A 26,262-nucleotide genomic window follows, 5' to 3' on the forward strand; every position below is an offset into this window, starting at 1 on the left:
AGATTCTTAGCTACCTGAAGGCAAAAACTGTTCTGTTCACCCTTATTTTTTTCAGCTCCTAACATAGCCTGCCACCCACCATAGACTTGCAACAAGTAACTGCTGAGCAAATTACCCTTTATAACCTTTACTTCACAGAGGTCCAAGCAGTTTCTGTAGATGTTTCCAAATGTTTCTAGAAATAAGTAAAACACTGTACAGAGCATTCTAGATGTTCAGAGAAGGGAACTGTCATTTTGGGCTGGGTAAGACTTTGTGAAGGTGATTGAACTTAAGCCAGAAATAGTAAGTCCAGAGGTGGGAACGGGTAGGGAAGAGTACTAGCGCTTGACTCCCAGGCTCGAGACTGGCGGGCAGCAACTGGAGTGCCTTTGTTGAAACATCAAGTTTGGATAAGGAAAGAGTAGTAGATAAACTTCAAATGCTAGGTAGGAAATATAAATGTGGAGGGTCTAAAAGCTAAGCTGAGGAGTTCTGACTTTATTCTACAGGCACGTAGGAGTCCCTACTTAACAGGGTGCTCAATGATCTTAAATAAACCTCGTGGCAGAAAGTCTGCTGGATTGTAGCCAGGATACATGGGAGGGGAGCAGACCAGTGGGACACTCTGATGAACAAAATGAGAGCCTGATGCAGGGTGGTTGCACTGAAAACTACCATATGGTACTTGACAAATTTCATCAAATATATATTTGTGTGTGTGCATGCATATGCATGTTTTAACATCTTTGAAACTGAAATACATCCTAGGGTTAATCGCATGTCTTAATGGCAGCATATCTTCTTTCTTAAAAACATGTAAAATAATGGTGTATCTTAAACTTGATATTACCCTAGATTCAATGAGTATGATATCTGGATGTGAATAAGAAATCCAGAATTCAAAGGTAAAGTTTTAAACTTGGGTGACTGGAAGAATTCTTATTCCTAATAAAGAAGGAAGGGTGTTTGTTTCTTTGACCCCTGGACAGGAGTCTAACCAAATCTTCCATTTGAGAAATGACCCATGGACAATGTTGCGGCTTACTGACTTTCCCCATCTGAACTAATTAATAATTAAAAATAAGAGGAAGTACTTATTAATGACAACTTTAATATGAACATGTGTTTGACCCTCAAGAAACATTCATAACTTAAAGGGAAGAGCGGGTTGCCATGGAGAGGAGTACATGATGCTTAGGGACAGATGGCATGCAGTTTCTGGATCCGGCTGATGCTCAAATACATCAAGGCAACTGATAACCTTAGTCATTTGAACAATCGGTACTTCTTCAAATACTGGTTCACTTCTTCCTTGGGGTAGGGACGGAGCGCAATGCAAGTGGCGATATTCTCAGGCTGCTCCAGCCAGAGCACGTGGTCAATGTTCTTCTGCTGCAGAGTCTCAGCCAGCTCCTTTAGGGTGCTTTCATCTGCAGCCTACCAGGAGCAGAGCACAGGACACAGACTGAATGGCCCATTTAGGAAGTGTCGGAAGGTAATGAATAAAAGTGTGGAGGGGGTTCCTCTTGACTCAAAAGTGGAGGAACAGCTCTCTCAATGAAGGAGCTATAGAGCATGTCTCCAGAAGCATCAGCTTCACCGCCCCATTTGCATTCACTCTCTGTAGGACCTTAGATAAGCGGCCTGTGGGTAGGAGAGGGAGAGGCGTAATCTGCCCATTTCTAAAATGGAGATGATTTTTCTCTTCCCTCTTGAGATGCTATATGCATTGTCCATAATTGTGCTCTCTACATTTTCTACTTCTCTTATGGCTGGTGCCCATGCAGCTATCCCAATCCTTCAGCCAGCTCTGACTTAATTAAGAGTTGAGTAGGAAAGGACTTCTAACAACACATCACCTCCATCTCCATCCTTCCCTCCCGCCCAATCCCACCCAAACCTGAAGGGTTTTCCTTCTGCTGGGAGAGTTCCCGCTTGTTGGCTCAGCGGGCTCAGCAGGCAAACCATTCTCTCACATCCTTCTCCCACTGTTTCTCCTCATCCTTATCACCATGCTGACTCCCATTAACAAGAAGTATTAAAGCTAGCACTCAGAAAATAATGATAATTAGTGTGTTATTTGGCATAGGTATTCTTTTTTTTTGCCTAGAAAGGCAGAAGCCACTAAGATAACGAGAGCTATGTCTTATCAAATTAGAGGATGCTGAGATTGTCACTCTTTATCTAGAGCCCTCTGGGCACAGCCATGCTGGAGAACTCATGGACTTCCCCTCCCCCCTCCTTCTTCAGCACCAGACAGCAGCACAGGACAGTGAGTCCAAACTCTCCCTCTGCCCCTTACTGATTGTGTTTTGTGTGTGTGTGTGTGTGTGTGTGTGTGTGTGTGTGTTAAGTAGGCTCCACACCCAGTATGGAGCTCAACTCGGGGCCAAACTCACAACCCCGAGATCAAGACCTGAGCTGAGATCAAGAGTCAGACACTTAACCAACTGAGCCACCCAGGGGCCCCAGGGATTGGACTGTGGGATCTTTGAGGAGTTAATGTGACTTCGCTGGGACTTTCTTTCCCCTTTGTAACACGGGATGATAACGCTTCTTAGCAGCAGTGACGATTCAATGACATTAGGCTCAGACTAGTGCCTGGCACATGGTAAGCACCCAGTAAGTGCAGTTAGCCTTGGCATGGGCTCATATTTTATTGGTCTTTATGGTACAGCACCACCTTCATTTAATCAGGAGTGACTCTTTGATCCCCTTCTTGAGTTAGGGCTAACAGCTAGGAATCATCAGATGTCTCTCAGACTTAGGGGTCTCACCGAATCTCTGTGGGCTTCAGATCTCTTATCTGAGAAAAGGGGTAAATAAATATATTATCTGCCTGAACACGAGGGAGGGGGGATATCTGAACCAGATGATTTCTTGAGCCCTTCTTCCTATAAAAAGAGTATAAATAAAAAGCTATTTGCTTCTTTTCTGTCTACTCAGATTCTCAAAACATTTCCCCACAGGTTATTGCCTGATGTTTTACTACCCAACAGAAGTTTTTCTCTTGACAGAGAATCTGCTTGTGCCAGCTAGCCATAAAGGTACTACCCCACTCCAGGATTCCAGTGTGTTTAAAATAAATTTTATAGTGTAAAGTAAAATATATGCTTAATGTAGAAAACTAGAAAGAATAGAGAAGCATTAGAAACTAACCAAAATCCCACCACGGGCTTAATATTTGGGTTTATTTCCTTAGTTTTTCCTTCCAAAATCTGAATCATTTTGTATAGAATACAGTTCAGTTAGCATCACATAATGAGCACTCTTCCAGGCCAACTAAATATGCTCCAAAACCATGATTTATGCTAGCTTTATAATAGCACATTTTATAGGCATAAAATGAACCAATCACTAGTGTTGGAAATTTAGTAATTTCCACATTTTTTACTATTATAAAGTGCTCCTATGAATACTCTTGTACTATACAATGCTCTTTGGTGCATCTGATTATCTTCCTAGGATACATTTCCAGCAGCAGAACTGACAAAGGGAAAAGGTAAGGGTAAGATCTGTTTGGCCATCTGCAAAAAGAACCTGACCTCTTATTTTACACCGGTGGTGTCCGGTATTTACGATGCGAGGTTCAACTTATATTAGGTACACATTTACTTTAAAATAATTAGGCGTCATATTCCGGTAATGCTTCAGTTTTACTTCACTTGCAATAAGGAACCCCGTGTTCTCATCCCTTCCGAATCGGTTTTTCGGGGAGGGAGCGGGACAGTACCTTTGGGCGTTGCAATAAAAGGCCGACCCAGTGCACAGGTAGAAGGGCAGGGCCTGGTTCCACCGGCCTCGACCCTCACAGGCACCTCCTAAGAGCGACGCGGGTGAGAGCGGACGGGTGCGGGAGCCATTAATAACCCGCCCGACGTCCGCTCCTCACACAGCCAGACCCCGTCCAGCCAAGGCAAGGCTCCGGGGGCAATAGCGGAAGCCCCTGAACCCTTTCCAAAGCTTAGATGTAAACGACTCCTCCCCACTACCGCCGTACCCACGCTACGAAGTTAAATCTGGGCCTCGATACCACACCCACTTCCGGTCTCGACGGCCTCGGCACCCCTCCCCCTCCGCCGGATGCCTCACCTCGAGGACCACCTTGCGCATGCGCCCCAGGTCTTGGAGGTAAGCGGCCGTGTGCGGGTGGTCGCGGTGAATGTGCAAGGCCGAGGTGGCTGCGTGACAGGCCTGCGCTACCAGTGCGCCCGCTGGCCAGGAGAATGGAGGCTGCGATAGATCCTTTCGTAACACCAAGTATTGAACTAAAATCTGCGGCTCCGCGCCAGAGGCCGCCATCTTCCGGGCCCACCGAAAGGCCGCACCTACTCCCCGGTGCATGCCGGGATGAGGGAGGGGCCCTGAGCGCAGCCATGTTTTTGTACGGCGGGGGCGCAAAGCACCCTGGGTCCGATTGGTTTGATTTTTTTTTTTTGAAGGCTTGGACGGCGGGAACTCTCATCCTCGTCCTGGGTGAGCGAGAGGAGCGGAGGTAAGGGGAACATAAGACCCGGTGACGGAGGGGCGGTGACCAGAGTGGAAGGCTGAACGGCCTCTTACAAAGCCGTGTTCTGGGGCGCGCTCAGGGGCAGGTAGACGGGGACACGGCCAGCCGGGACCGGGGAACGGGAGGGGCGGGTCAGGGTGTCCGGGGGCCGGCGGGGCGTGCCTGAGTTGTGCGCGTCCTGCCGTGAATAGGTGTGACTTTCTTGCCTTTTTACTTTTCCCAGCAAGGAAATCTGGGTCCCTATTGCCGCTTTGCTGCCCAACTTCATAGGAGGGCCTGTGGAAATCTGAGGATGGAGTGGGCGAATGACGGCAAGTCCAAAGGAGGTATTCACAGGGTCGCCTTTTCCCCCTTATTACTGCTGCCACGATGACCCCTAGTTAAACGAGCCCTTTCCTCTGACGGATGTGTGACCTCGCCTGTTTGGGAGCATTGTGGTGAAAGGAACCAACTGCAGACTGAAGGGGACAGGCAGCTAAGATCATTCATTGCACAAGGAAATTACTTCAAACATTTCTAGGCTCCGGCCCCTTTTTAAACCGATAGGTCGCGTTCATAATATGCCCAGTGTTTATATTCAGAGCTACAGTTCTAGCCAGTGAGGTCTCTTTCCAGGATTTTTTGGGGTCACTTAGGCATTACACTTGTGGAAGGGTCGGTGCCAGGCAGTGACTTTGGTGTTGGTTAGACCTAGGTTTGAGTCTTGGCTCTGCCATTAGAAATATGGTGGCCTTAGGCAAGTTATTTTATCTTTCTCTGCCTTAATTTCTTCATCTGGAAAGTGGAGGCAAAGAATAGCCTTAAGGTGGTGGTTGTGGAGATTAGATAAGTATTTAAGTCTCTTCAGGCACATGCTTTAATTCTTTACATGGTTTGCAAGTAAAGCATGTAGCACAAGTGTCTTAATATGTAGGAAATGTTCAGCAAATGCTTTATTGTTAGACTTGATTGGCATTTTGAAACTGTGACCTTTCCTGTATTGGTCCTTAATCTCTTGGGAAATGAGATTTGCCTCTGAATTTCTGTCCAACCATGAACTTGTTTTCCTTTCTAATACCCAGTCTTATTGGTAGGCAGTTCCCTCTAGTGTGTATCTTTATAGTCCTGTGTGAATAATACTTTTCAGAACTTCAAAGTACTTAATTTAGGTCTCTCTGGATGTCTAAATTAGTGCATTAGCACTTTGGGAAAACATGTATAAAAGCTAATTTAAAATTAATTCTACATTTAAAAAAAAAGTTTCTGAGAGTCTGAATTTGGTGACCCCGTTTTCCCCTGAGTCCTTATTATCATGGGTAACTGAGATGAGTTATATTCAGAAAATGCTCTCTTTGGACAGTGTCCTGGTCAGGGACTGCTTGTACCTTAGTGCTGAGCCTATGAGGTTGCTTATCATTGATTTCTGTTGTCACCTCCTCTGGTTTTATAAATTGGAGCCAATGTCTAACATGTTAGCTGACCAAGGTTCTGAAAAGAGTCCCCCTCTGTGCCCCCTGAAATGCTCCCTGTTGCCAGAGTTAGAAATCCCTGGCTTCTTGTGAAATTGCCTTTTTACTTTCCTCAGGTGTTTTAGCTCACTTGGAAAGACTAGAGATTCAAGTGAATAGATCCCGTAAAAACTTAGAAGATCCGCAGAGAGCACAGGCAGTTGAAAGCGCTCTTGGGACCAAGATTCAAAAACTGAGATGTCTGCGAGATGAGCTGAGAGCTGAAGTGAAGCAGCGTCAAGCCAGAGTGAGTGCAAGGGTGACCTTAGCAGGTTTTCCCGGAGTGAAAAGAGCGAGCATGATCTGGGAATTAGCAAATTTTATACTGGGTTTCACCTGTGATCTTACTGGATTGATTGCAGCCCTTGACCTCTCAAGTGATCAGCCCTGTAGAATCAACTAATACTAGTATGAACCAATAATTGTCAGACATTACTGACAGGCCAGGCAGATTCTTTGTAATAGTCTCTCAGCCCGAACTCAGAGACATGAGCCTGTTACTTCAATCTCAGCCTGACTTGAGTCATTGGCACTTTTGTCATTAGCGCCATCTTTCCCTTACCCACGCTTGAAACCACACGGTGAACTTTGATTCTTCCCTCTTTTCAGTTTTCTCTCAAGCCCGGGGTCAATCAGCAAGACATGTCAAATTTTCCTTTAGATTGTCTTTGTACTTCAAGTATTTGGATGCCAGGATTATTGCAGTAGTCTGCTAGTTGTTTCTCTTTCTGTACATCTACTTCTCCAATAACTCCTGCATGGCCAAGAAAATGCTTCATAAAACACTACGTCATTGAACTTCATGTAAATGTAAAAAGTATAAACTCTTTCATGTCTGACTTTTTTTTGCTGAATGTTCTGTCTGTGAGATTCATCCAAACTGGTGCATATAGTGGTCATTCTTTTTTATTGCTGTATAGTAATTTCATTTTATGAATAGTCCACAATTTACTTACTAAATTATACTGTTGGTGACATTTGGGTTGTTTGGGTTGTTTCACTTTGGGGCTGTGAAACTCTTGTTCCTGTCTTTTGATGTAAAAATATGTACTTTTCTATTGGGTGTATACCTTGTAGAATTGCTAGGTCACAGGGTAGGTATATTATCTTTAGTAAATACTGCCAAATAGTATCTGGAAGTGATTATACCAATTTTACATTCCCAGCACCAGTGTATGAGATTTCCATTGTTTTGCATCTTTACCAGTACTTGATATTGTCAGTTTAAAAAATTTGTCACTCGGGTGGGAGTGTCATAGTATCTCATGATGGAATAATTTGCAATTGCCTTACTACTAATGCTGTTAAGTACTTGTATTGGATACTTGAAAGTCTTCTGTTGTGAAATAAGCTTTTCAAGAAGGCTTCTGCAAAAATTTTATTGCATTGTCTATCTCTAACTGAATTGTAGAATCTTTACATATTTTGGGTATGAATTCTTTGTTTGGGATATGTATTATGAATTTTCTCTTAGCCTGTGGCTTGCCTTTTCACTCTCTAATGGTATCTTGTGATGAAAAGAAAGTCTTCATTTAAATGAAGTTTGATTTAGGAATCTAACTTTTTACTTACTGCTCTTGTTTTCTTTTAATAAATTTTTGCCTAACTTAAGATGATGATGTTCTGTGGTATCTTCTAAAAGCTCTATTGTACTTTTTACTTTCAGAATTACAGTCCATCTGGAATTGATTTTTGTGTATGGTATGAAATAGAGGTCATATTTTTTTTGTTTTTCCATATGGATACCCACTGCATCCAGTACCACTTTCTGAAGTCCATTCTTTTCCCATTGTATTGTAATGGATCTTTGGGTCCACTGTGGGCCTGTTTCTGACTTCTGTTCCATTGGTCTGTTTGTCTTTGTCCTAGTACCAGAGGTTCATTTACTGCTAAGTGTTGACACCTGTCATATATGTCGTCTTCTTCAGAATTATCTTGGGCTCTTCTTGGCCCCTTGAATTTTACATAAATTTGGGAATCAGCCGTCAGTTTCCAAAAACAAACCTATAGATTTGATTGGGATTGCATTGAATCTATACACATAATTTGGGGAGTATTGAAGTATTTTCAGTATTGCATCTTCCAGGCAGTGTACATGATCTATCTTTCCATTTATTTAGTTCTTCAATTTCTCTCACAATGTATATAGTTTTATGTGTAGAGGGCTTAAATCATTCATTATATTTATCTTTATGTATTTGATTTTTCCTGATATTACTGTATATGGCAGGGGTCAGCAAACTTTTCCTGTGTAAGGCCAGATCATCAGTATATTAATATAGGCTTTGTGAGCCAGATGGTCTCTGTGGCCACTGCTCAGCTCTGCTGTTGTATTGTGAAGCAGCACAAACGACATGTAAATTAATGGGTGTGTTCCAGTAAAACCTTATCTACAAAAATAAGTGTAGAGTTAGGTTTGACCCACAAGCCTTATCTTGGTGAACCCTGATACATGGTATTATTTTTTAGAAATTTGATTTTCAAATTGTCATGTAGAAATATATTTGATTTTTGTATATTGACTTTATATATCACAACTTTGCTAAATCCACATTAATTCTGTTTATCTCTCTATTCTTTTGGGATTTCTACATTTGGAATCATGTCATATGCATACAATAACAGTTTTACTTCTTTTCAATCCTTGTAGCTTGTTTTTCTTGCCTTATTCTATTAGCTGAGATCTTCAGTATATTGTTGAGTAGAAATAGTCTTAGGGTCAACCTGTTTGCTCTAAATTTTGTATAGATACTCTTACCAGATTAAGGAAATACTCTTCTATGTCTAGTTTGCTAGAGTTTTAATTGTGATCAGGTATTGAATTTTACTAAATGTTTTTACTGCATAAATTAAGGTGGTCATCTGGCTTTTCTTCTTTGATTAATGTAGTGATACATATTGATTGGTGTTTGAGTGATAATGACTTACATTATTTTACAGGTTAAAGCATCTACTGTCAATGTAGAACCTGACCAAACACTGGAAATCAGTGAGCAAGAAGTTGCGGAAAGAAGAAAGGAAAATGTGAAAGCCATTCTGCAGGCATATCGTTTTACAGGTATAATTTATTTTCTGACCTGTTCCAGTCTGAGTCTCTTGTCTCTAGTGAGTTGGTTTGCTAGATATATTAGTCCTGGACTTATTTCATGAGCATGGGTTTTTGCCTTCCTCAGCATACACACACAGAGCTGGCATACTATTTGTAGGCATCTTGACCTACAAAATTGGCCTCTTTTTGCAGAAGATTGATTGGTGGCTGGCTTAGATTATTCATTTTAGCTATTCAGTGTGTTTCAGAACTTGTACTAGAACTGCCTTTGCTACTGGCTGGCTTGATGCCACTGGTCAAATAGTTTGAACCTATTAAGTCTCTGTTTCCCCATTAAAAGGGATTTATCCTGCCCATTATCTAAGGCATAGAGGATTGTGGAAGGAAATGGACTATTGTACATTAGTTGACACTCAGAGGAAAGTAAGAGGTAAAATGAAAATTTCAAAATCTCTTCTTCGATAATTTGGTATTAGGATGTTTTATCTTTTCCACCAACCATCTTCTGTGGTTTTAACAACTCAAATTCAAAGTGAGCCAGAGTGAGTGAGAAGAAAGAGTCTGTGATGTTCCTTCAACACACATTTGAACACATACTGTATGTACGAGGCAGTGCTGAAGCGAATGGGATACGCAGCTGAAGAACATACTCCCGTTGCTGACGTGTGTTGAGAGGTTTCATCTTGTTTGCTTCAGGGCTCAGTGGGAAGCTGACTAGCCGAGGGGTCTGCGTCTGCATCACCACTGCTTTTGAAGGAAATCTGCTCGATTCCTATTTTATCGACCTTGTCATACAAAAGCCACTTCGGATACATCACCATTCAATTCCAGTCTTCATTCCTCTAGAGGAGATATCTGCAAAATACTTACAGACTAATATTCAGCACTTCCTGTTCTGTCTTTGTGAATACCTAAACGCTTATGCTGGGAGGAAGTACCAGGCAGATCGACTTCAGGTATTTTGTCTGGGATTTTTTTTTTTTTTTATAGATTTTATTTATTTATTTGACAGAAAACACAAGCAGGGGGACCGGCAGAGGGAGAGGGAGAAGCAGACTTCCTGCTGAGCAGGGAGCCCGATGTGGGGCTCGATCCCAGGATGCTGGGATCAAGACCTGAGCCGAAGGCAGACGCTTTACTGACTGAGCCACCCAGGCGCCTCTGTCTGGGATCTTATATAGCATATTTTATGAGCCCAGAATAGGCTTAAAAAGGGAAAAAGGGGGGGGGAGGCAAGTTTTCTTTTGTATTTTAAAATGTTTTCTAATTCTGAGCCAGAAGTTTGACCATTATCCTTCTGATGCATGTTTCTTATTTATATACAAGCTATTTTCCACCTTCTTCCCCTGTTGAAACTCTGGATGCTGTTGAAGCATGGATACTGGTTACGGGATTATTTACTCCTTGATGGTGGTCCTCAGGCTTTTATACTTGACCCTTTCTTCTCTTCACAAAGTAGTACAGTCACATCTCATTTTATTGTACTTCTCTTTATTGTGCTTCGCAGATACTGTGTTTTTTTCTACAGATTGAAGGTTTGTGGCAACTCTGTGTTAAGCAAGCCTTTCGGTGCCATTTTTCCAACAGTATTTGCTCACTTTGTGTCTCTGTGTCACATTTTGGAAATTCTTGGAATATTACCAAATTTTTCATTATTTGTTATTGTGATCTGATTATTGATTACGACTCACTAAAAGTTCAAATGATGGTTAGCATTTTTTAGCAAAATATTTTTTTAGCAATATTTTTAAATTAAAACATGTACATTAGTTTTTTAGACATAATGTTATCGCATACTTAATAGACTGCAGCGTAGCGTAACATAACCGTCCTGGGAAACCAAAAAATTCATTTGACTCTATTGCAGTGGTCGGAACTGAACCCACAGCATCTCCAGTGTGTATGCTTGTGTAGTTTCTATGCTTTTAATTCACAGGGATTTACGGAGTACCTACTGTGTGCCAAGTGCCTTGCTAGACCTTAGGTATAGAAGCAAAGCAGAAGAATACATAGGGGAATACGATCTATCTTTGTCTAAACTCTGGCCTACCTTTTTGGGGTTGCAATGGAGCTAGGGTTGGGCTAAAACAAATTTTTTTAAGTAGACGGGAAATGAATGCAGGTAAGGAATATGTGACTTTTATAAGCTTGGTGTCCTGTTCCTCCCCGCCCCGCCCCCGCCCCCATGCGTTTAGAACACCTCTGAAGCTCTTGGTTGTCAGTTAGACTGACACGAGAGTGCAGACACAAAGCATCTTAGCCAGCTCTACAAAGAGTGCATCTCCCTCATGCCCCAGCCATTTATTTAGTGCTTTCAGCAGGCCTTTCTAGGATGCCGCCAACTCTTAGTTATAATCTTAATAAATCTTTATCATTAGTCCTTTTTACAGGCTTTTCTCTGCCCTTTATTTCTCTGAAATTTGATTCACAGGCCCTGTTTTTGTAGATGTGTTTGAAGTGTCACAACCACTCGCTGCCTTTGGAACTGTAATCATCATATATTTGGTGTCTGTTTTGATCCCCACCCTCCTCAGAGTGACTTTGCAGCCTTTCTGGCTGGGCCCTTGCGGAGAAACTCACTGTGCAACTTGCTGTCGTTTACTTACAAAGTGGAGCCACGGGGCCAGTCGTTCCCATTTTGTGCCAGACTGCTGTATAAGGACCTCACGACAGCCCTGCCAACTGACGTCACCGTTACGTACGAGGGTGAGGATGGGTGCCTTGATGGAGAAATGATAATGTGCTCTGTGTGATTCAGGTTGAATGAGACAGGGTAAAATAGGTAGACTGTATCAGTGGGACCTCCGGAGACCCATTCTTCTGTTAATCTACTAGAAATTTACTCAGTAAAATACAAAGAATATTTTCCTTCTACCATTTTTCCTCTCCTCTTTGTAAGTAGTAAACATAATTACCCTGGTTCCCACCTCCTTTGCTCCATCTGACTCTGCCAGTGTTCCTTCAGTCAATGATTTGTTGTCATTGGAGACCCCTCTTGAGGAGAGACAGCTAATGAGGCTGAGTCGTAGGGTCACTTGTAGTGAAGAGAGGCAAAAGACTCATTTCAGTAAGAAGCCAATTAGACAAATAAGTATACACTTAGCTCTCTAGAGCCTCTTCTGTATACGGGAGTTTTTTAGGACTGGCTGAGAGAGATTGTGTTATTGTTTTAGTTAAATGTACCATAGTAATGTGACATGGGCAATAATAAAAAATAGGATCAAATATTTTTAGGAGGTGGAAGTTTTGAAGCTGCCACAGATTTCACACCATAGGTTTTAGACTTCTGGGCAGAGTGTGTTCGGGTCTTGAAATTTCACTGGTCCAGTAAAGGGCAGTCTCAGCTCCAGACCAGAAAAAAAAAAAAAAGGTTACATGGGTCCAGAACATCAGTGATCTGGGTTCTGATTCCCCCAGTTGCACTAAATGAGATTGATATAATCTGTTTTAGGAATGGACGCATTATCCCCCGCCTGGGAAGAAAAGCGAGCATCCCATGAAAATCTGTTTTTTTCAAAGCCCCTACATCAAGTGTTTACTTCATTTGCAAGAAAAGGAGAAAAGTTGGATATGAGCCTGGTCTCCTAGAATATTTTCATTGGGAATATGTCAGAAGTGAGTAAAATAATTCTATGTACAGTCCCAGGCTAGGTCCTGGCAACTGAATACTGTTGAAAGGCTCAGACCCCTTGCCTGGGGCCCGTCCTTGCAGTGAGAACGGTCACATACCTCATCAGGGTGGTAAGGGGCAAGTCTGGACAGTTGAGGTATTGATTTGATCATATGTTTTAGCTGAAAATCAGAAGGGATGATGGGGCAGAAGGCATTTTGTGAAAGAGGGAGTATGTACCTTTTAAAGAAAGAGTATTCCTGATTTTTATGAAAGCTTTAAGTAATTCTGCCTCATTTTCCTGAGACTTTTGAAAAGAAAGTTCTTAGAACACTCCAGGTTCCTGATATGACAGGAATAACACGGTTAAGGAAAGTGTGTTTGATCTTTAGTTTGAAGCAGTATGTTCTAGGCTATGGTTTTATAAAGAATACAGTGTAAGTACTGTGGATAATTGGGCTCTATGTAGCTAATACTTTGTTTTCTAAACATGTTCGTAGAGAGTTGAATGTATTAAGTCAGCTATAAGAAAGCATGATCAGAAGTCTACTCAAACTCAGTGGTTGTAAAGGGCAGCAGATCCCCCCTCATCTCACTGCTGCAGGCCCTCACCCACAGTTCCGCAGCTGTCTTCCCCCCATCTCCTGGTCTTAGTAGTGGGTCATTTCTCCTTATATTATAACCCCGGTCTCAGCCTTGCTGACAGCGTTCTGTTATAGGGATGGTGCCCAGATGTGAAAGCCTGTGTCTGGTGGGTCCAGCTATCTCAGTGCCTGTCCCTGCTTTGCCCAGTCACAAATAGGAGTCCTTCCTGCCCTGGGCCCAGAGCTGCATCCAGGCCCTAACACAGTCAGTCACTTCCTGGACCGGATGACCCAACCTACATGTGTGGGCACCCAGGGGACAGATAGAGTCCACTTATACCACCATTTAGAAGAAAGCTGGAGAATAATCAGACGTCTTAGTTCAGGTCCTTGCCTTGCAGGCACGTGGTAAGGATGCGTGGTGTGAGTTAGCAGAGTACTGAACCGAAGTTTCACAATGAGCACATTCAAGTTGAATAAAGCTTTTAATAAAACAGTCTTGTTCTTTATCAATACCTGTAAATTCTCTTTTAAAGCAGTAGCAAAGGCGACTGTAGCGTAGAGCTCAAGAGGCAAGGCAATATTGGAAAGTGGTTTTTTTTTAACAGAAAGTTAAAAATATAAATGTAGAAGATCTGTTTATATATTTTTCTCTCAGAAATAAATTCCCTTTCCCTCCCTCCCACCAGGTAAAAGGAAATATTGCACTTTCTGCTCTCATGACTAAGGTGGCAGGGGTTCCAGAAGAACCTTTCAAGATTATCAGGAACATCAGCATGAGGGCCAGGTCACCTAACCCGGACCACATGGAGACGAGCAGGTCTCCAGCTTGAAAGACTGCTTCCAGGTGAGCGCTGGGGAGCAGAACACTTGCCTGCTCAGCTGTCAAGTCCTGCCAAGTCCTCATCTGAAGCCCAGCTCTCCCATCTGTGCTCCCAGCCCAGAAGCAAAGGCAGCTTTGTTCCACCTTGGACACATTTCCTGCTCACAGTGGCCATGGCCTCTCTGGGGGAAGGAGGGCTGGTCAGACCCAGAGCCCTGGAAGGATTGTTCCAGTACTACACCTAAGACCCCTACTCTCTGAGGAAGCTACAGGCACACTGAGGAATAGTATGGCCGCCCTCAGAGCTCACGTATCCATGAACAAATGAAGACTTGAGGAGATTTTTAAACCTAAAGTCTATGTGAGTGTGCACTTCAATTTGGGAATGCTGGGACTTGGTCATGTGTCCTTTCCCAAGGCCTTTCTTTGATTCCAAAAAATAGGTTCTCCCTTCCCCTTTGGACTGTGGTGGGGCTGGAGCCATTCAGGAGTTGTCCACCACCTGGTGGGGCAGGGTGACCGAGGAGCCGTTAGGGAAGGCAGCCGGCTTCTCACGCCCCTTCAGGAAAAAGGTTAGCAGTTCCCCCTTCCCTTTCACAAAGATGGGCCCTCGCCTCACAAAGCGGAAGCCGTACTCTCGGAGGATGGCTTGTGTTTCTTCCACCACCTGTAGGGGGGGGACATCGCGTGAGCTCCAAGCGGGGCAGCAGGTCCCAGGGAGCCGGCCCGTCTGCGCACCCGCGGGCACAGCCGGAGCGCTCGCCACGGTGCTTGCTGTCCCTGGAGGACGGCCCCAGGGTGCCCGCGGCAGCATCACTCCCTCTTCTTTTGTCCCCTCTCCCCGCTTTGTAGCGCTTTCCTGCCAGACCCAGCTGGCCCGGCTTGGGGAGACTCCAGGGGGGATTGTTGGAGGCACGAGATCAGAAAGTTCATACCAAAAGGCAGGATAGTCTTACCAAGAAGTTAAGCCTAAATTTCGGAAAGGGGAGTGAAGTATTTCCTCCCTTCCACTGGGGCAGCTCTTGCCACCCTTGCCTGCAGTCTCCCAGAACCACCCCCTCGACACTCCAGGCGGACAGAAAGGCGGCAGAAGGGCACGGCAACACGCCCTCATCCGATTTTGTTCCCGGCCCCCGGGCCTGAGCTCACGCTCTGCTCTGCTGCTGGACATACCTGAATGTTGCCCATGACCCCTGTGGACTCCATCCTGCTGGCCACATTGACCGTATTGCCCCAGATGTCATAGTGTGGTTTCCGGGCTCCAATGACCCCAGCCAGGACCCCTCCTTTGTTCATGCCTGGTGGAGGGACATAAAATTGAGCACAGCCACGAGCCATATTTTATCCCCTTCACTATCCCATCTCAGAAGCCACCAGCCCCTCTCCCAGAGAATTCACCACCTGACCCCAACCACAAAACTCCTAAGTCCGCTAACATATTCTTCATGAAGCTTGTCTCGAAGCCAGGATACGTCTCCTGTTTATCCTGTCCTGAAGTACGCTAACTAATTCATGCAGTATGGAAGTTGCCAGCTTCAACACCTATCTGGTACTTCAGGTGAGCTCCTCCAGAAGTGAGAATCCCACCTGCACCCCCTCACAGTGGGGACAGCAGGGGACATTAACAGGCTGGACTGAGGCAGCAAAGCTCTCCGCAGGCGTGCAAGACTCCCTGGGGAGGTGGACAGCCTGCCTTCGCGGCCACACTCAGAAGTCAGGCTGATCGCGGTGAACGGTGTGGGACACACACAGCTGGCCATCATTTCACCAGATGTGCCGTCCGATCACCGGGAAGAGATCCCTAAGGTCCCAGAGCTGTGCCTGTGTGACCCTCCCCAACCTAAATGCCTCCAGGGCTAAGTCTCACCCTTCCTGCTGATGTGCCGAGTCCCTCGCATCAGGGAGCGCGGCAAGGAGCACCCAGGCCCGAGAACTCTTACCGATGCGCAGCATGAAGTTGTTGAAGGACTGGTTGTTGATGTTTGTGAGCGTATCCTTCATGGCCAGGGCAAAGTCAGCCAGATCGGCCAGGTGCTGCCAGCGCTCCTTGTCCGACTTCTCCTCCTGGGCCGGGGAGCAGCGGCGAGGGCGTCAGGAGCCCGTCCCGGCCCCTCGCCCCCCGCCACGGCGCTCTGCAGGTGAATTCCTGCACCGCGTCGTCAGAGGCCTTAGTCTCCACTTCCCACAGACGAGTCCGTGACCCCGACCTCGGCTTGTCACTGACCGCTCCCCTGCATCCCTTAGGGCCCGCAGGTGGGGAAGAGCGGTCCCGGCCAGCTACATCGCTTCCTGTCTGCCATCATCCCCACGCCTGAACCTGCGCTCTGAATTTGGGATAGTTCTCATTTTCATTCCTTAACTAAATCATAAGCCCTTGAAGGTCATGACCCATCTTAGACATATTTCTTTAGCCTCATCCATAAAATGGAGATGGTAGTAGTACTTATATAGGACAGTTGTAAGATAAAATAGGATGAGAACAGTCTAAGAACAGCTGTTAGGACCAGGGCGCCCACAGCTCATTTCCTCATAAACAGCTAGCTCCACAGGTCTGATATAACAAAGACCAGGCTGATGCCAGCCAGTGAGCTCCGAAGACCCCTTTCCTATCAGAACTACTCCCAACCTGGATGTTTTCATTGTTATATAATTGCTCGGATGGTCGCCACTCCCCAGTTCTTTCAAAAGTCTAGAGCATGAAGGGAGCATGGCCACGATTAGAGCAGTTATGTCTGGCCTAAGCTGTGCACCAGTGGGGGGGTTGTGTAGGCTATTCTTTCTCTGCTTGTTCAACTTGGCCAGTAAATGCGATTTTAAATTTGCATCACATGGTGCTGCTGGTGTGTGTGTGACCCGCTGACCCAGCGGTGCTCACTAGCGTCCGCTACCCTTGTGACTCCTTGTCTCACACGCTACGTGTGGACGGCCGCGCTCTTGCCCCAGGAGGCAGGGCCCCATCTCCTCCAGCCACGGGGTGGGCAGCTACCTTGTTGGAGCTGGCAAAGCCGTTGGTGTTGACATCTGGGGTGACTCCTGAAGCTGCCATATAGGTGCTGCCAATGGTTTTGATCTTGGTGATGACCCGGAATTTGGGATTGTCCAGGAGCTGAGGCCAGGATCAAAGGAGAGAGAAAGGTCAGCAGAGTCCAGGGAGATGAATGAGCCAACTAAGGGACAGATGTGCCTGTTTACAACAACCCCACAACACATCCAATAGATGCTTTCCTAAAAAAGCTATCAATTCTGCCACTTACCGGTCACATCATGTTAGGCAGACTTGCTGAGGGAGCCTCTGCTTCTGTGACCTTAACATGGGACAAAACCGCCAGGCCCCTGGGTGCTTGAGCGTATATGTAAAAGTATTTTCCTTGGTGATACAAGTTACCTAATAAATATTTACTGAATCTGAATTGGAGGGTAGGAGGAATCCGGTGCCTCAGGATCTTGTTTGGGCCAGTCCTTATGCTGTGATCTTGTAGGCAGCTTCCCGGGCTCCTGTCTTTCCCACTGAGACCCCCCAGGCAGCAGAAGCCCCCATGTTACCGGGAGAAGCTCATACGGGAAAACGGAGCAGCAAGCGTAACTACCATTTCTCTGACCCCTGCAGCCTGTCCTGAGATAGAATCTGGAAAGAGCTGGCTTTGGGGCAGGAGAGGGGCAGGATGGGCACTCACAGAATCAAAATCTGAGATGATCTCATTGAGGAAGCGCAGACACTCAATGCCACCGTTATTGATGCTCTCCTCCGTGTAGAAGTCGGCAAAGTTGGGCAGGGAGGCAAACATGACTCCGATCTCATCGTAAGACTGGCTGTACAGCTCCTACGAAGAGGCAGGGCCAGAGTGCTCAAAGAAACGCTGCTGGAATGGCGTGCCCCACAAACGACTCTGTCTTCCACACCCATGGTCGGTGTCCTCAGCTTTTTGGATGGACATCCCAACTTTGCATTATAAGGAAGTGGCTCATCGCAACTTCGAACAAGTCAAGTTTCTCTGGGCCCTGTAACAGCCCCGGCTTTGAGAAACGGTGGAAGTGAGGCTAAGAACCCTTCTGTGTGAGGAGATGACAGCTGACAGAGGCTGGGGCCTTCCGGGGATGTGTGGCCCACAGGAAACATCTAAGCGGTGCCCTTTACCGGAAGCCCGTGACATGTTACAGTCGCCGCTTGCGTGCAGCCCTGCCCGGACCAGTGCCCGCTCCTGAGGCGGCCTTGGGCCCAGACGGGCTGGCGAAAGCAAGCCGGATGAAGACACACAGCCTCGTGGCTGCCGGCTACTGTGTGAGGCCACCCCTCACCTCATCTCTCTTCTTGGACCCCAGGAAGTGGCGTGCCACGTGCTCAGGCAACATGTTGGTGACCAAGGCCTCATTCCAGCGCCGCATCTCGTAGACACGTTCCTTCTGGTCGTGGACCTCGATCTTCCACAAGAACAGTGTCCTTGCCAGTTTTTCCACCTGTGGACGGACACAGGCAAGGTGTGTGCTTTAGCCGGCCACGTGAAGGAAAGACGAAGAACAGAACTTGGAGGGGTTCCACGGGGAAACACTGGCAGGAAGACCACTAAATGGCAAGGGAAAGACGATGCAGAGAAACCCACTGACTGAAAAAGGCCACCCTGCAGCTACAGTGGGGTTCCCGCCTCGCCGTGGTTCTGCAGAGCGCCGAGAGCCTTCTGGGTATGTGGGAGGCTCCCCTAATTCTGGGACCTCATTCTAGCTACGGGTCTGTCTTGGAGGCGGATGGCAGCCGTGGGGATCTCCCAGCCTAGGGTGGAGTCCCCACTTCTTGCAGGCTCCATCGGGCTAGGGAAGGCTGTACTTTCCCTGGCAAACCACTGGGGGGCACTTGGGCTCACGGGGAGCTAGTTCCCCGCCCTCTCTCTCTGCTTGCTTTTTTTACCTCTTCCTTGGAACCAAACAAAACTTCATCAGCTTCTTTCCCTTTCTCTTCTGGCTCCATGGTGAGTGTGTGAGTGACTCCCAGAGCCAGGGTGGGTGAAAATCCAGGGGCCCCTGGCCTAGGAAACATGTTCTCCAAGCTTTTAGCCTGCTCCGTATGCTGCTGCAGCATGCCGGAGGCCATCAGAAGAGAGCAAGGACGGTCCTTGTACAGCGAGGGAGGGAACCAGAAAACAGAGGGACGGTGGCTCAGCCAGGGCCACGTGCTGGGCTGGGTAAGGGAAGCCAGCATCCCCGAGGAGCCTGCGTTCTTGGACCCTGAGACTGCTTTCTCAGGAGGCCCCACCGGCTTGTGTGCAAGGGGGAGGGGAGGGTGTGCAGGCACTCACGTGGCGCGAGAAGCAATAGAAGCTCAGCATCATGACGAAGATCATCATGGTCATGGAGTACTTAGAAGGCACCAGGGGCAGCCTGCGGGGCAAAGAGGAGTTTGACTCCCTCCAGTGGGGCTGGGCCAGAAACTCCTCCCAGCTTGTTAAGCACCTTCACATCAAGTCCGGACTCCCACAGGTGAATCTTTCTTAAATCACTGGGCTCCTAATAGGCAGCCCATCCCTGGCCCCTCCTGGAATCCACCTGAGGGCGCCCCAGATGTTTCATAAACACTGTAGGTGTGACCGTGGAAGCCTCTGGAGAGAGACTAGCGTTGCAGTGATGGGACGATGGCACCATTTATGATTCTTTTTTAATAACTTCACATTTTTGTATGGAGCTACAGTTTTCATTACTATGCAGTAGTCTGTTGTATGAATAGATCACAGCTTGTGTCCCCATTTGCTGTTGATGTGGTTTGGGTGGTTTTCATCTGCTTTGGATGTTTTGTGTGTATGTGTAGCTATGATGAACAACGTGACTATGGACAATCCTACACACACATCCTGGGATGCAGAGGTGTGCACGGATTTCTGTAAAGTGTATAGGGCGCAGTGGAATTGCTGGGTCCTAGGTCTATTTGCAACTTTATTAAATAACTCCAAATTGTTTTCTAAAATGGTTGTACCAATTTATACACCCATCAGGAGTGAGTTACCATTGTACTTGGTATTACCAGACTTCTTCATTCTTGCCAAACTGGTAGGTGTGTAGTGGTCTTTTGTTGTGGTCCTGATTGTCACATCCTTGATTACATGAATGCCTCTCATTTATTAGTGGCCATTTAGATTTCTTCTTTTGTGAAGGACCTATTCATTTCTTCTGCCCTCATTCTGTTAGGTAATCTATTTTTTGTTTCCTTTAACTTACTTGAAGGTCTAATCAAGTCACTGAATCACAAAATTCTAAAACTTTAGAGCTAGAAGGGACCTTGGAGAACTTCTAGTCCAATATCCTCTTCAAGACATGAAACAGACCCAAAAACTGGCCTGCCTGCAGCCCCAGAGACAGCCCAGCAGCAGGGGGCAAAGCCTCATCTTCCAGATCCTCTGGGCTGGGTGCAGGGCTCTTTCCTCATTTCTCTGCGGTCTGTCCCACCGGTTCCCGCTCTCCTCACCTCAACCCAGCCCCCGTCCCACCCCCTAAACCACACTGCCACTGCTCCCCTGGCTGGCTCTGAGCCCGGATGGGCCGTGACGGCCAGGTCCATACCGAGGTCATTCTACCTCTGCTCCAGCCCTCCTACGGAAACACATATTAACTTCCCTAATGAATATCCCACATCGTGTGCCTCTGAAGGGGTGAGATCACGGCCTTCTCTTGTCTCCAGAAGAGTGAGAGTGCGGACCAGAAAGGGGAAAGGCGCTGCCCTCACCTGCCAGTGCCGTTGAGCCCAGGGGTGGAAAATCCCTGCATCTTCTCTAAGGCGACCGCGGGAAAGCTGCAGGACAGAGGCGCATACTCAGGCCCCACCTGGGGACAAGCGGCTGACGCCCAGCGGCCAAACACGGATCATCCACTCATCAAGAATGGAAAGGATCTACCCCAGGATCACAGCCAACTAGTGGCATCTCTGTCAGAAGCCACGAACCCCGATTCCCATACCGTCCTTTGTTGAGCCCCAGGCCCGTGACCTTGAAGTGGGGACTTGGGGGTGGGAGGAAGGAGACAATACAGATCCCCAAGCAGGCTTCATCTTACTCATGTTCCTGAAAACGTCTGCGGTCGTATTCATCAAAGATGGGGCGCCAGGCATAGATGTTGATGACGGCCACGGCCCCGGTGACGAGCAGCATGAGTGTGAGCTTCACCATGTGGCTGACCTGCACCAGCATGATGGTGGCAATGAGGGACAGCACGGCGACATAGTTGTAATACTTGGGGTTCTCTACACAGCCATCCTCCGCCTCCAGCCCTGCGGTGCTGTTGTTCGGTCCTGTGTAGTACTGGAGACAGCTGAGCTGGAGGCCAGGACCGGGGTGCAGGGAGGACATGGGGTGCAAGGGAACAGCAGACACTGGTCAGAGGCGGCTGGGTCGTGGCCACCACGTCCCACAGCTCCCTCGGGAACACTGACAGATGGGACAACTGACCGAGGAACAGAATACAAACGTTAGTAATTCCCACTAAGAGCTGAACCGTATCTCACTTGATGTTTACGAAAATTCTCGAGCGTCTGTAGGATTGCCACCTTTACAGCAAAGCCGAAGGGGCTGGCCTGGCGCCGAGCAGCGCACCCAGCAGGCGGTAGAGTCAGAGCGAGGAGTGCAGTTTTCAGGTTTCACATACAACACGCTCTTGCCCACGGCGCAGTGTTGCTTAAGGAGGGGCCCTGGGGCCAGCCAGGGAGCCTCCGTCACGGCTTCGCGGCCTGGCAGCCACTCTGCTCAGACGCTTCCGTTTCTGGGGCCTGCTCCCGCCGCTGGGCAGACGGAAGTCAATGGCAAGTGCCTCCATCAACTGAAGCAAACCTACTTCCTGTAACTTCCACCCACTCGTGGAAGGTGCTCGTCTGGCTCTGGGAAGTTCTCAGCATGTGAGAAGTTTTCATACCTCCCTGGTCTTTTACCCCTCCCCTGGCGACAGGATCTCGAGATGTCCTGCACAGAGTCCGTGACCCTGGTAAACAGTGGTCCCCAGACCCGGCACCAGGCTCCAGGTGTGCTCAGCCAGGCTAGGGGCTCGGGCTTCTCTTCCCTGCGCTTGGGCACCGTGCGACCAGGGGCACGTTAGGTTCTGCAGCTCCTGAGTTCTAGTTGGACTTTGGATCAACTGGCCCAAGGGATAAGTCTCCATGGTGAGTTTTTTTCCCTGTGCTTAAATTGTTATTTGAAAAAAGTAGGACTTTTTAAGAGCACGTATACAGTACTGCCAAAGTTGTTGGGAACTGTGAGGACTGACGAGAATGTCAACTGCAGCTCCAAGCTGCCAAGGCTCAGTAACTGACTGGTGGTTCTGAATCCACAGAGCTGGGCTTCTAACTGCTGTCCCCCACTCCCCGCAAGAAAGCATCTGCTGCTTCCTTGAGACCTGCCGCTTCTCCATGAATCGAGAGCAGAGAAGATGATTCGTCTGCCCCTAGCCATCTGGGCTCTCGGAAGGCCTGGCAACGTTCAAACAGCTGAAGGCAAACGGGTTTCCCTCCCTGGCCCTGGGTACATGACACCAGCCACACTATAGGGAATACTTAAGACGTGCATTGTGACCCTTGATCAGTAAGATATGGAGTTTCTTCACAGGATTGGGATTTAGAACAGCTCGATCCCTGATTCTGTCACTTACTGACACTGAGCTAAAACAAGTGAATTAACCTGAGCCTCGCCGCTGCACATAATGATACCAACATCTTGGGACTGTTAGAAAGATTAAATGAGGCAACATCCAGCACGGGGCCTGGGGCATGGTGTCGGGCTCTTGGACTCTGGGAGAGCAAGGAGCTGGGGCAAACAGGTCAGTCTCAGGTTTGTGGGGTAGAAGACCCTGTCCATTTGGCCAAGGTGATCTGTTTAGGAAACTAAGTGCCACTCTAAACCTGTGTCTAGGGGTGGAGGATTGGTTGACCAGCTGCTCATACTAGCCAATACAGAAGCCTTTCTCCACTGAGTGGGGGGAGGGGCGTCCCTTGACCAGGCACAGCAGGAGCTCACCATGTCCACGACGTTTGCCATAACCAGAATGAAGATGGCTAACATGGCCCAGGTGTTCCTGGCCCAGCGGGTCCGGTCGATCCAAGTCGAGAAGGCAACGAGCTTCTTAGGAAAGGCCTAGAAGGAATGGAATTTCAGGGGCCGTGAACTTTTGACAGTCTTTTCTCCCATAAATAGGACTGCTAATGATTCTGGTTGCTCCCTTACCTCCCAGGAACCTAAACTGTAGTCCACCAAAAACTGGCAGAGCTGAGAAGGCAGCGCAGGAGGCTGGCGCCCTGTATCAGTCCCTCTGGAGGGGTCTGGGACACAGCAGGGCCCCCACTGGAGCCCTCTCTGGAGCAGACAGTGACCAGGCCAGGAGGCTGTGGGCAGTGCCAGCCAGCGGCGGCCCACCCCGTAAGTCCAGCAGCGAGGCCGTGTCAGGGGACGATTTTCAGGGCCAGCCACGTTCGCCTGGCTGCTCCCGTCTTCCCTGGGTCAGTATAGCCGAAATGCTCCAAGTCACCCGGCAAGCCACCTGCTGGTCTCATTACCCTGAAACACTGCTTTTCTCCTCTCAGTCTGATCAAAAACTCTGCAAAGCACCCCAGTTCTTACGGGAGAAACCCTCAGTCCCTTTGTCTGGCTTTCACGGTCCTTCACGGTCAGGGCCAACCCCCTTCCAGCTGGGCCTCCCCTGCTTTTCTACAGTTCCCCAGGCGTTTGTCTGGGCTCTGGCGTAGGCACCGTGCTTGCTCAGCTGACATGAGCGCGTGAGTGACGAGGAATGACTGGATGGACAAACGCCTGAACCGTCCTGACACGACAGCCTGCTTGTACGGAGTCCTTGGGACGCCTGACTCCGTCCCTACCGCTCCCGCTTCCGGAGGGCTTCGCAGCCAAAAGGAAAAGCGGCTCTTACCCGGGGAAAGATGGCGGCCAGCGAGCAGATTGTCAGGATCAGAAGCAGAACCTCCCCGACCACAAAGGTCATGTAGTTTGTCATTAGCCTGTAACGGGGAGACGACAGGGAGGAGGGCGGAGGGATCAGTGAGATCGGGGGAGGGGCTACGAGAGGCAAGAAGGAGGGAGAAGAGCAGGCCCTCTAGGCCTGCACCTGAAACGTTCCCAGGACGCCACCGACTCATGCCTCCTGCTGCATAGACGAGCCAGAGGCCGAGTCGGGCGGCTGCCAGCTGAGTGCAGGGCCCGGGAACGCGCGCCGCCCCCCGCCCCCAGCGGGAGCTGTTGCTGGGGTGCAGGGGGTTCTTGGGAGTGAGCACTGTGCCGTGAACGGGGAGCGTGGGACAGGGCGGCTCGCCTGCTGCCGAGGGCTGGGAGGGCTGGGAGGGCTACCCCCCCCCCCCAGCTGCACAGAGCTTCACAGTTGAACAGGGCCTCCCTCCCCCACCTTCGCAACTCGGGGTCTCCAAATCCTGCCCGTTCGCACAACCCCCACCATTTGGTTCCGGAGCGACCTCTGTTGCTAAGCCGGTGCCTGATCCTCGGTCACCTGTCCTCTCCCTCGGGGTCTTTACTCAAATCCCGCCCTGTGCCCTGTGGGTGAGGCCTGCTCCGCCCCGTGCTGGACGCAAACGCAGAGCAGACCAAATGCAGAGCATTCCCGGCTCCCTTCTTCCCTTCTATCCACCCACTTGCCGCTGTCTGCAGGCATGTTCTGATTGTTCAGTTGTTGACCTCTGTCTTGCCCTGCTAGAATGTAAGCTCCACGGGAGCCGGGCTCTTTGTATGTTGTCTTCACTGTATATCCGTAGGCCTCAGGGCCAGGCACGGAGCACCGGTGAGTATCTGCACTGAATGAATGCATTCGATCCTTCCAACCATCCTGGGGTTAGCAGGGCAGACATTATCACCTTCAAGTTGTTGGTATCATCATCGTCTTTGGCTTCTGGAACCTCAGGGACATGGCCATACAACAAATCGGCCAAGAAGCGTGTCTAGAACTTGTAACTAAGTCCAGGGCTCTTTACGGTGCCCCTAACTATAGCTGGAACAGGCCCCCACTGCCTCCCATCTGACAGGGAACCCCTGCACAGGAGTGAGCGGCCGAGGGGCCGCGGGGAGGGAGGGGCGCGGCAGCTGTCCTTTGCTTGGGCCTCAACAGCTGGGGAAGGTCTCCAGAACATCCCTTGCCCCGGAGGACCTGCTGCTGTGTGACAGAGCTGTTTGTACCCAGAGCCTAAAATCCATCGGCTAAGATGAAGCAGGAAAGGGAAGCCAGATCAGCCTTGGTGACTGAGCTTGAGGAGTGTCCCCCATCTTCTGTCTTCTTGTCCCAGAACTGCTCAGGCCCACGCAGCCAGGGTCTCCATCCTCCTGGACCCCTCTCTGTTCTTCAGCTTTCTCAGTCCTGGTTTTGACGCTAGTGCTATTCTAGAATCCCAGGGTAGATAGGAAGGAGAGGGTCCAGGGCATGGTCCTAGCAACACATGGGCCTGAATTCCGCTGGGCTGTTCCACCGGAGGCAAGGAAGAGACCAGGCTTTTGCCCCGATGTCATGCTCCAGCTGAGGCCCCTACATCGCTCACGCCTCTGGCCTAGGAAGCTCATCACCTTTCACCCCCTCCTAGCCTAGCAGCTCCTGCCGTGCCCTCCCTCACCAGGGGTCGATGAGTATCTCGACCAGCGCTGTGCAGAGCAGGACAACGCAGGAGCAGCTGAAGGCAGCCCCGCTCTGCTTTTCCTTCTCCACTGAGTAGCGGGTTTCCATCTCGGGGTCCATGAACCGCATGGAAAGGAGGAAGGTGTTTCTCTTCTTCACTCTGCAGTGGAAACAAGCCCCAGGGAACACAAACGTCACACCTGCCTTGGCCAATCAGGAAGGGGCTCCACTCAAGATGGCCAACTCCCCGAACCCCCAAGTCAGGGCCCACGAGTGCGTGCAGAGGAACCACTTACACCTGGGCAGACTCTCGCTCAAGCAGGGCCTCGTTGAGTAGCTGGTTGAGCTCATGCTCGTCCTCAGAGGCGTCCACCACTCGGTCAGCCAGGTCCTGAAGGCGCAGCCTCCGGCGTGGGTTGGGGAACGAGGGATTGTCAGCCTGCAAGCCAGCGCAGGAGGTGGGGGGTGGGGGGTGCAGGAGGAGTTGGGGAAAGAGGGTGGTCAGGGGAGGGGAGCAAAAGGGATCACACTCAGGAGGACTAGGCCCTCGGCTCTAGAAGCCACTTCATGGGAAGTCTTCCCAATGCCCCCATGCAGCTCCTTCTGCTTGGGTCTGGACCCAAAGCCACAGTCC

General features: G+C 48.7%; 3 protein-coding genes across 6 annotated transcripts in view; 1 reads left to right on the forward strand and 2 right to left on the reverse strand.

Annotated features, from left to right (window-relative positions):
- Nucleotides 1-1,073: 1,073 nt before the first annotated feature.
- Nucleotides 1,074-4,326, reverse strand: PTRHD1 (peptidyl-tRNA hydrolase domain containing 1). The gene is made up of 2 exons (XM_036086142.2): nucleotides 4,075-4,326; nucleotides 1,074-1,419 (listed from the first exon to the last, which is right to left on the reverse strand). The coding sequence occupies exons 1-2, from the start codon at nucleotides 4,324-4,326 to the stop codon at nucleotides 1,249-1,251; spliced, it is 423 nt and encodes a 140-aa protein (XP_035942035.1). The 3' UTR covers nucleotides 1,074-1,248.
- On the forward strand, nucleotides 4,324-19,995 carry CENPO (centromere protein O). Of its 2 annotated transcripts, XM_036086140.2 has the most exons (8): nucleotides 4,324-4,477; nucleotides 4,716-4,818; nucleotides 6,057-6,226; nucleotides 8,920-9,037; nucleotides 9,725-9,984; nucleotides 11,563-11,734; nucleotides 12,480-12,643; nucleotides 13,912-19,995. In XM_036086140.2, the coding sequence occupies exons 2-7, from the start codon at nucleotides 4,785-4,787 to the stop codon at nucleotides 12,614-12,616; spliced, it is 891 nt and encodes a 296-aa protein (XP_035942033.1). In that variant the 5' UTR covers nucleotides 4,324-4,477; nucleotides 4,716-4,784; the 3' UTR covers nucleotides 12,617-12,643; nucleotides 13,912-19,995. The 2 variants fall into 2 exon arrangements, with proteins under 2 accessions (XP_035942033.1, XP_035942034.1); XM_036086141.2 differs by lacking the exon at nucleotides 12,480-12,643.
- Nucleotides 13,689-26,262, reverse strand: part of ADCY3 (adenylate cyclase 3) — a 78,505-nt gene continuing 65,931 nt past the window's right edge. For 2 of the 3 annotated variants that reach the window (XM_036086137.2, XM_036086136.2), the window contains exons 10-22: nucleotides 25,925-26,067; nucleotides 25,627-25,788; nucleotides 23,928-24,015; nucleotides 23,024-23,140; nucleotides 21,078-21,337; nucleotides 20,752-20,817; nucleotides 19,334-19,415; nucleotides 18,342-18,500; nucleotides 17,720-17,866; nucleotides 17,032-17,151; nucleotides 15,986-16,109; nucleotides 15,219-15,343; nucleotides 13,689-14,712 (exon numbers count right to left, since the gene is read on the reverse strand). In XM_036086137.2, the coding sequence (XP_035942030.2) occupies nucleotides 14,530-14,712; nucleotides 15,219-15,343; nucleotides 15,986-16,109; nucleotides 17,032-17,151; nucleotides 17,720-17,866; nucleotides 18,342-18,500; nucleotides 19,334-19,415; nucleotides 20,752-20,817; nucleotides 21,078-21,337; nucleotides 23,024-23,140; nucleotides 23,928-24,015; nucleotides 25,627-25,788; nucleotides 25,925-26,067 (1,776 nt within the window). In that variant the 3' untranslated portion in view covers nucleotides 13,689-14,529. The remainder of the gene's footprint in view (nucleotides 14,713-15,218; nucleotides 15,344-15,985; nucleotides 16,110-17,031; nucleotides 17,152-17,719; nucleotides 17,867-18,341; nucleotides 18,501-19,333; nucleotides 19,416-20,751; nucleotides 20,818-21,077; nucleotides 21,338-23,023; nucleotides 23,141-23,927; nucleotides 24,016-25,626; nucleotides 25,789-25,924; nucleotides 26,068-26,262) is intronic. The other variant, XM_078056052.1, reaches the window with a different exon arrangement.

This window comes from Halichoerus grypus, chromosome 10, assembly GCF_964656455.1.
Source record: "Halichoerus grypus chromosome 10, mHalGry1.hap1.1, whole genome shotgun sequence".
Classification (NCBI taxonomy): domain Eukaryota; kingdom Metazoa; phylum Chordata; class Mammalia; order Carnivora; family Phocidae; genus Halichoerus; species Halichoerus grypus.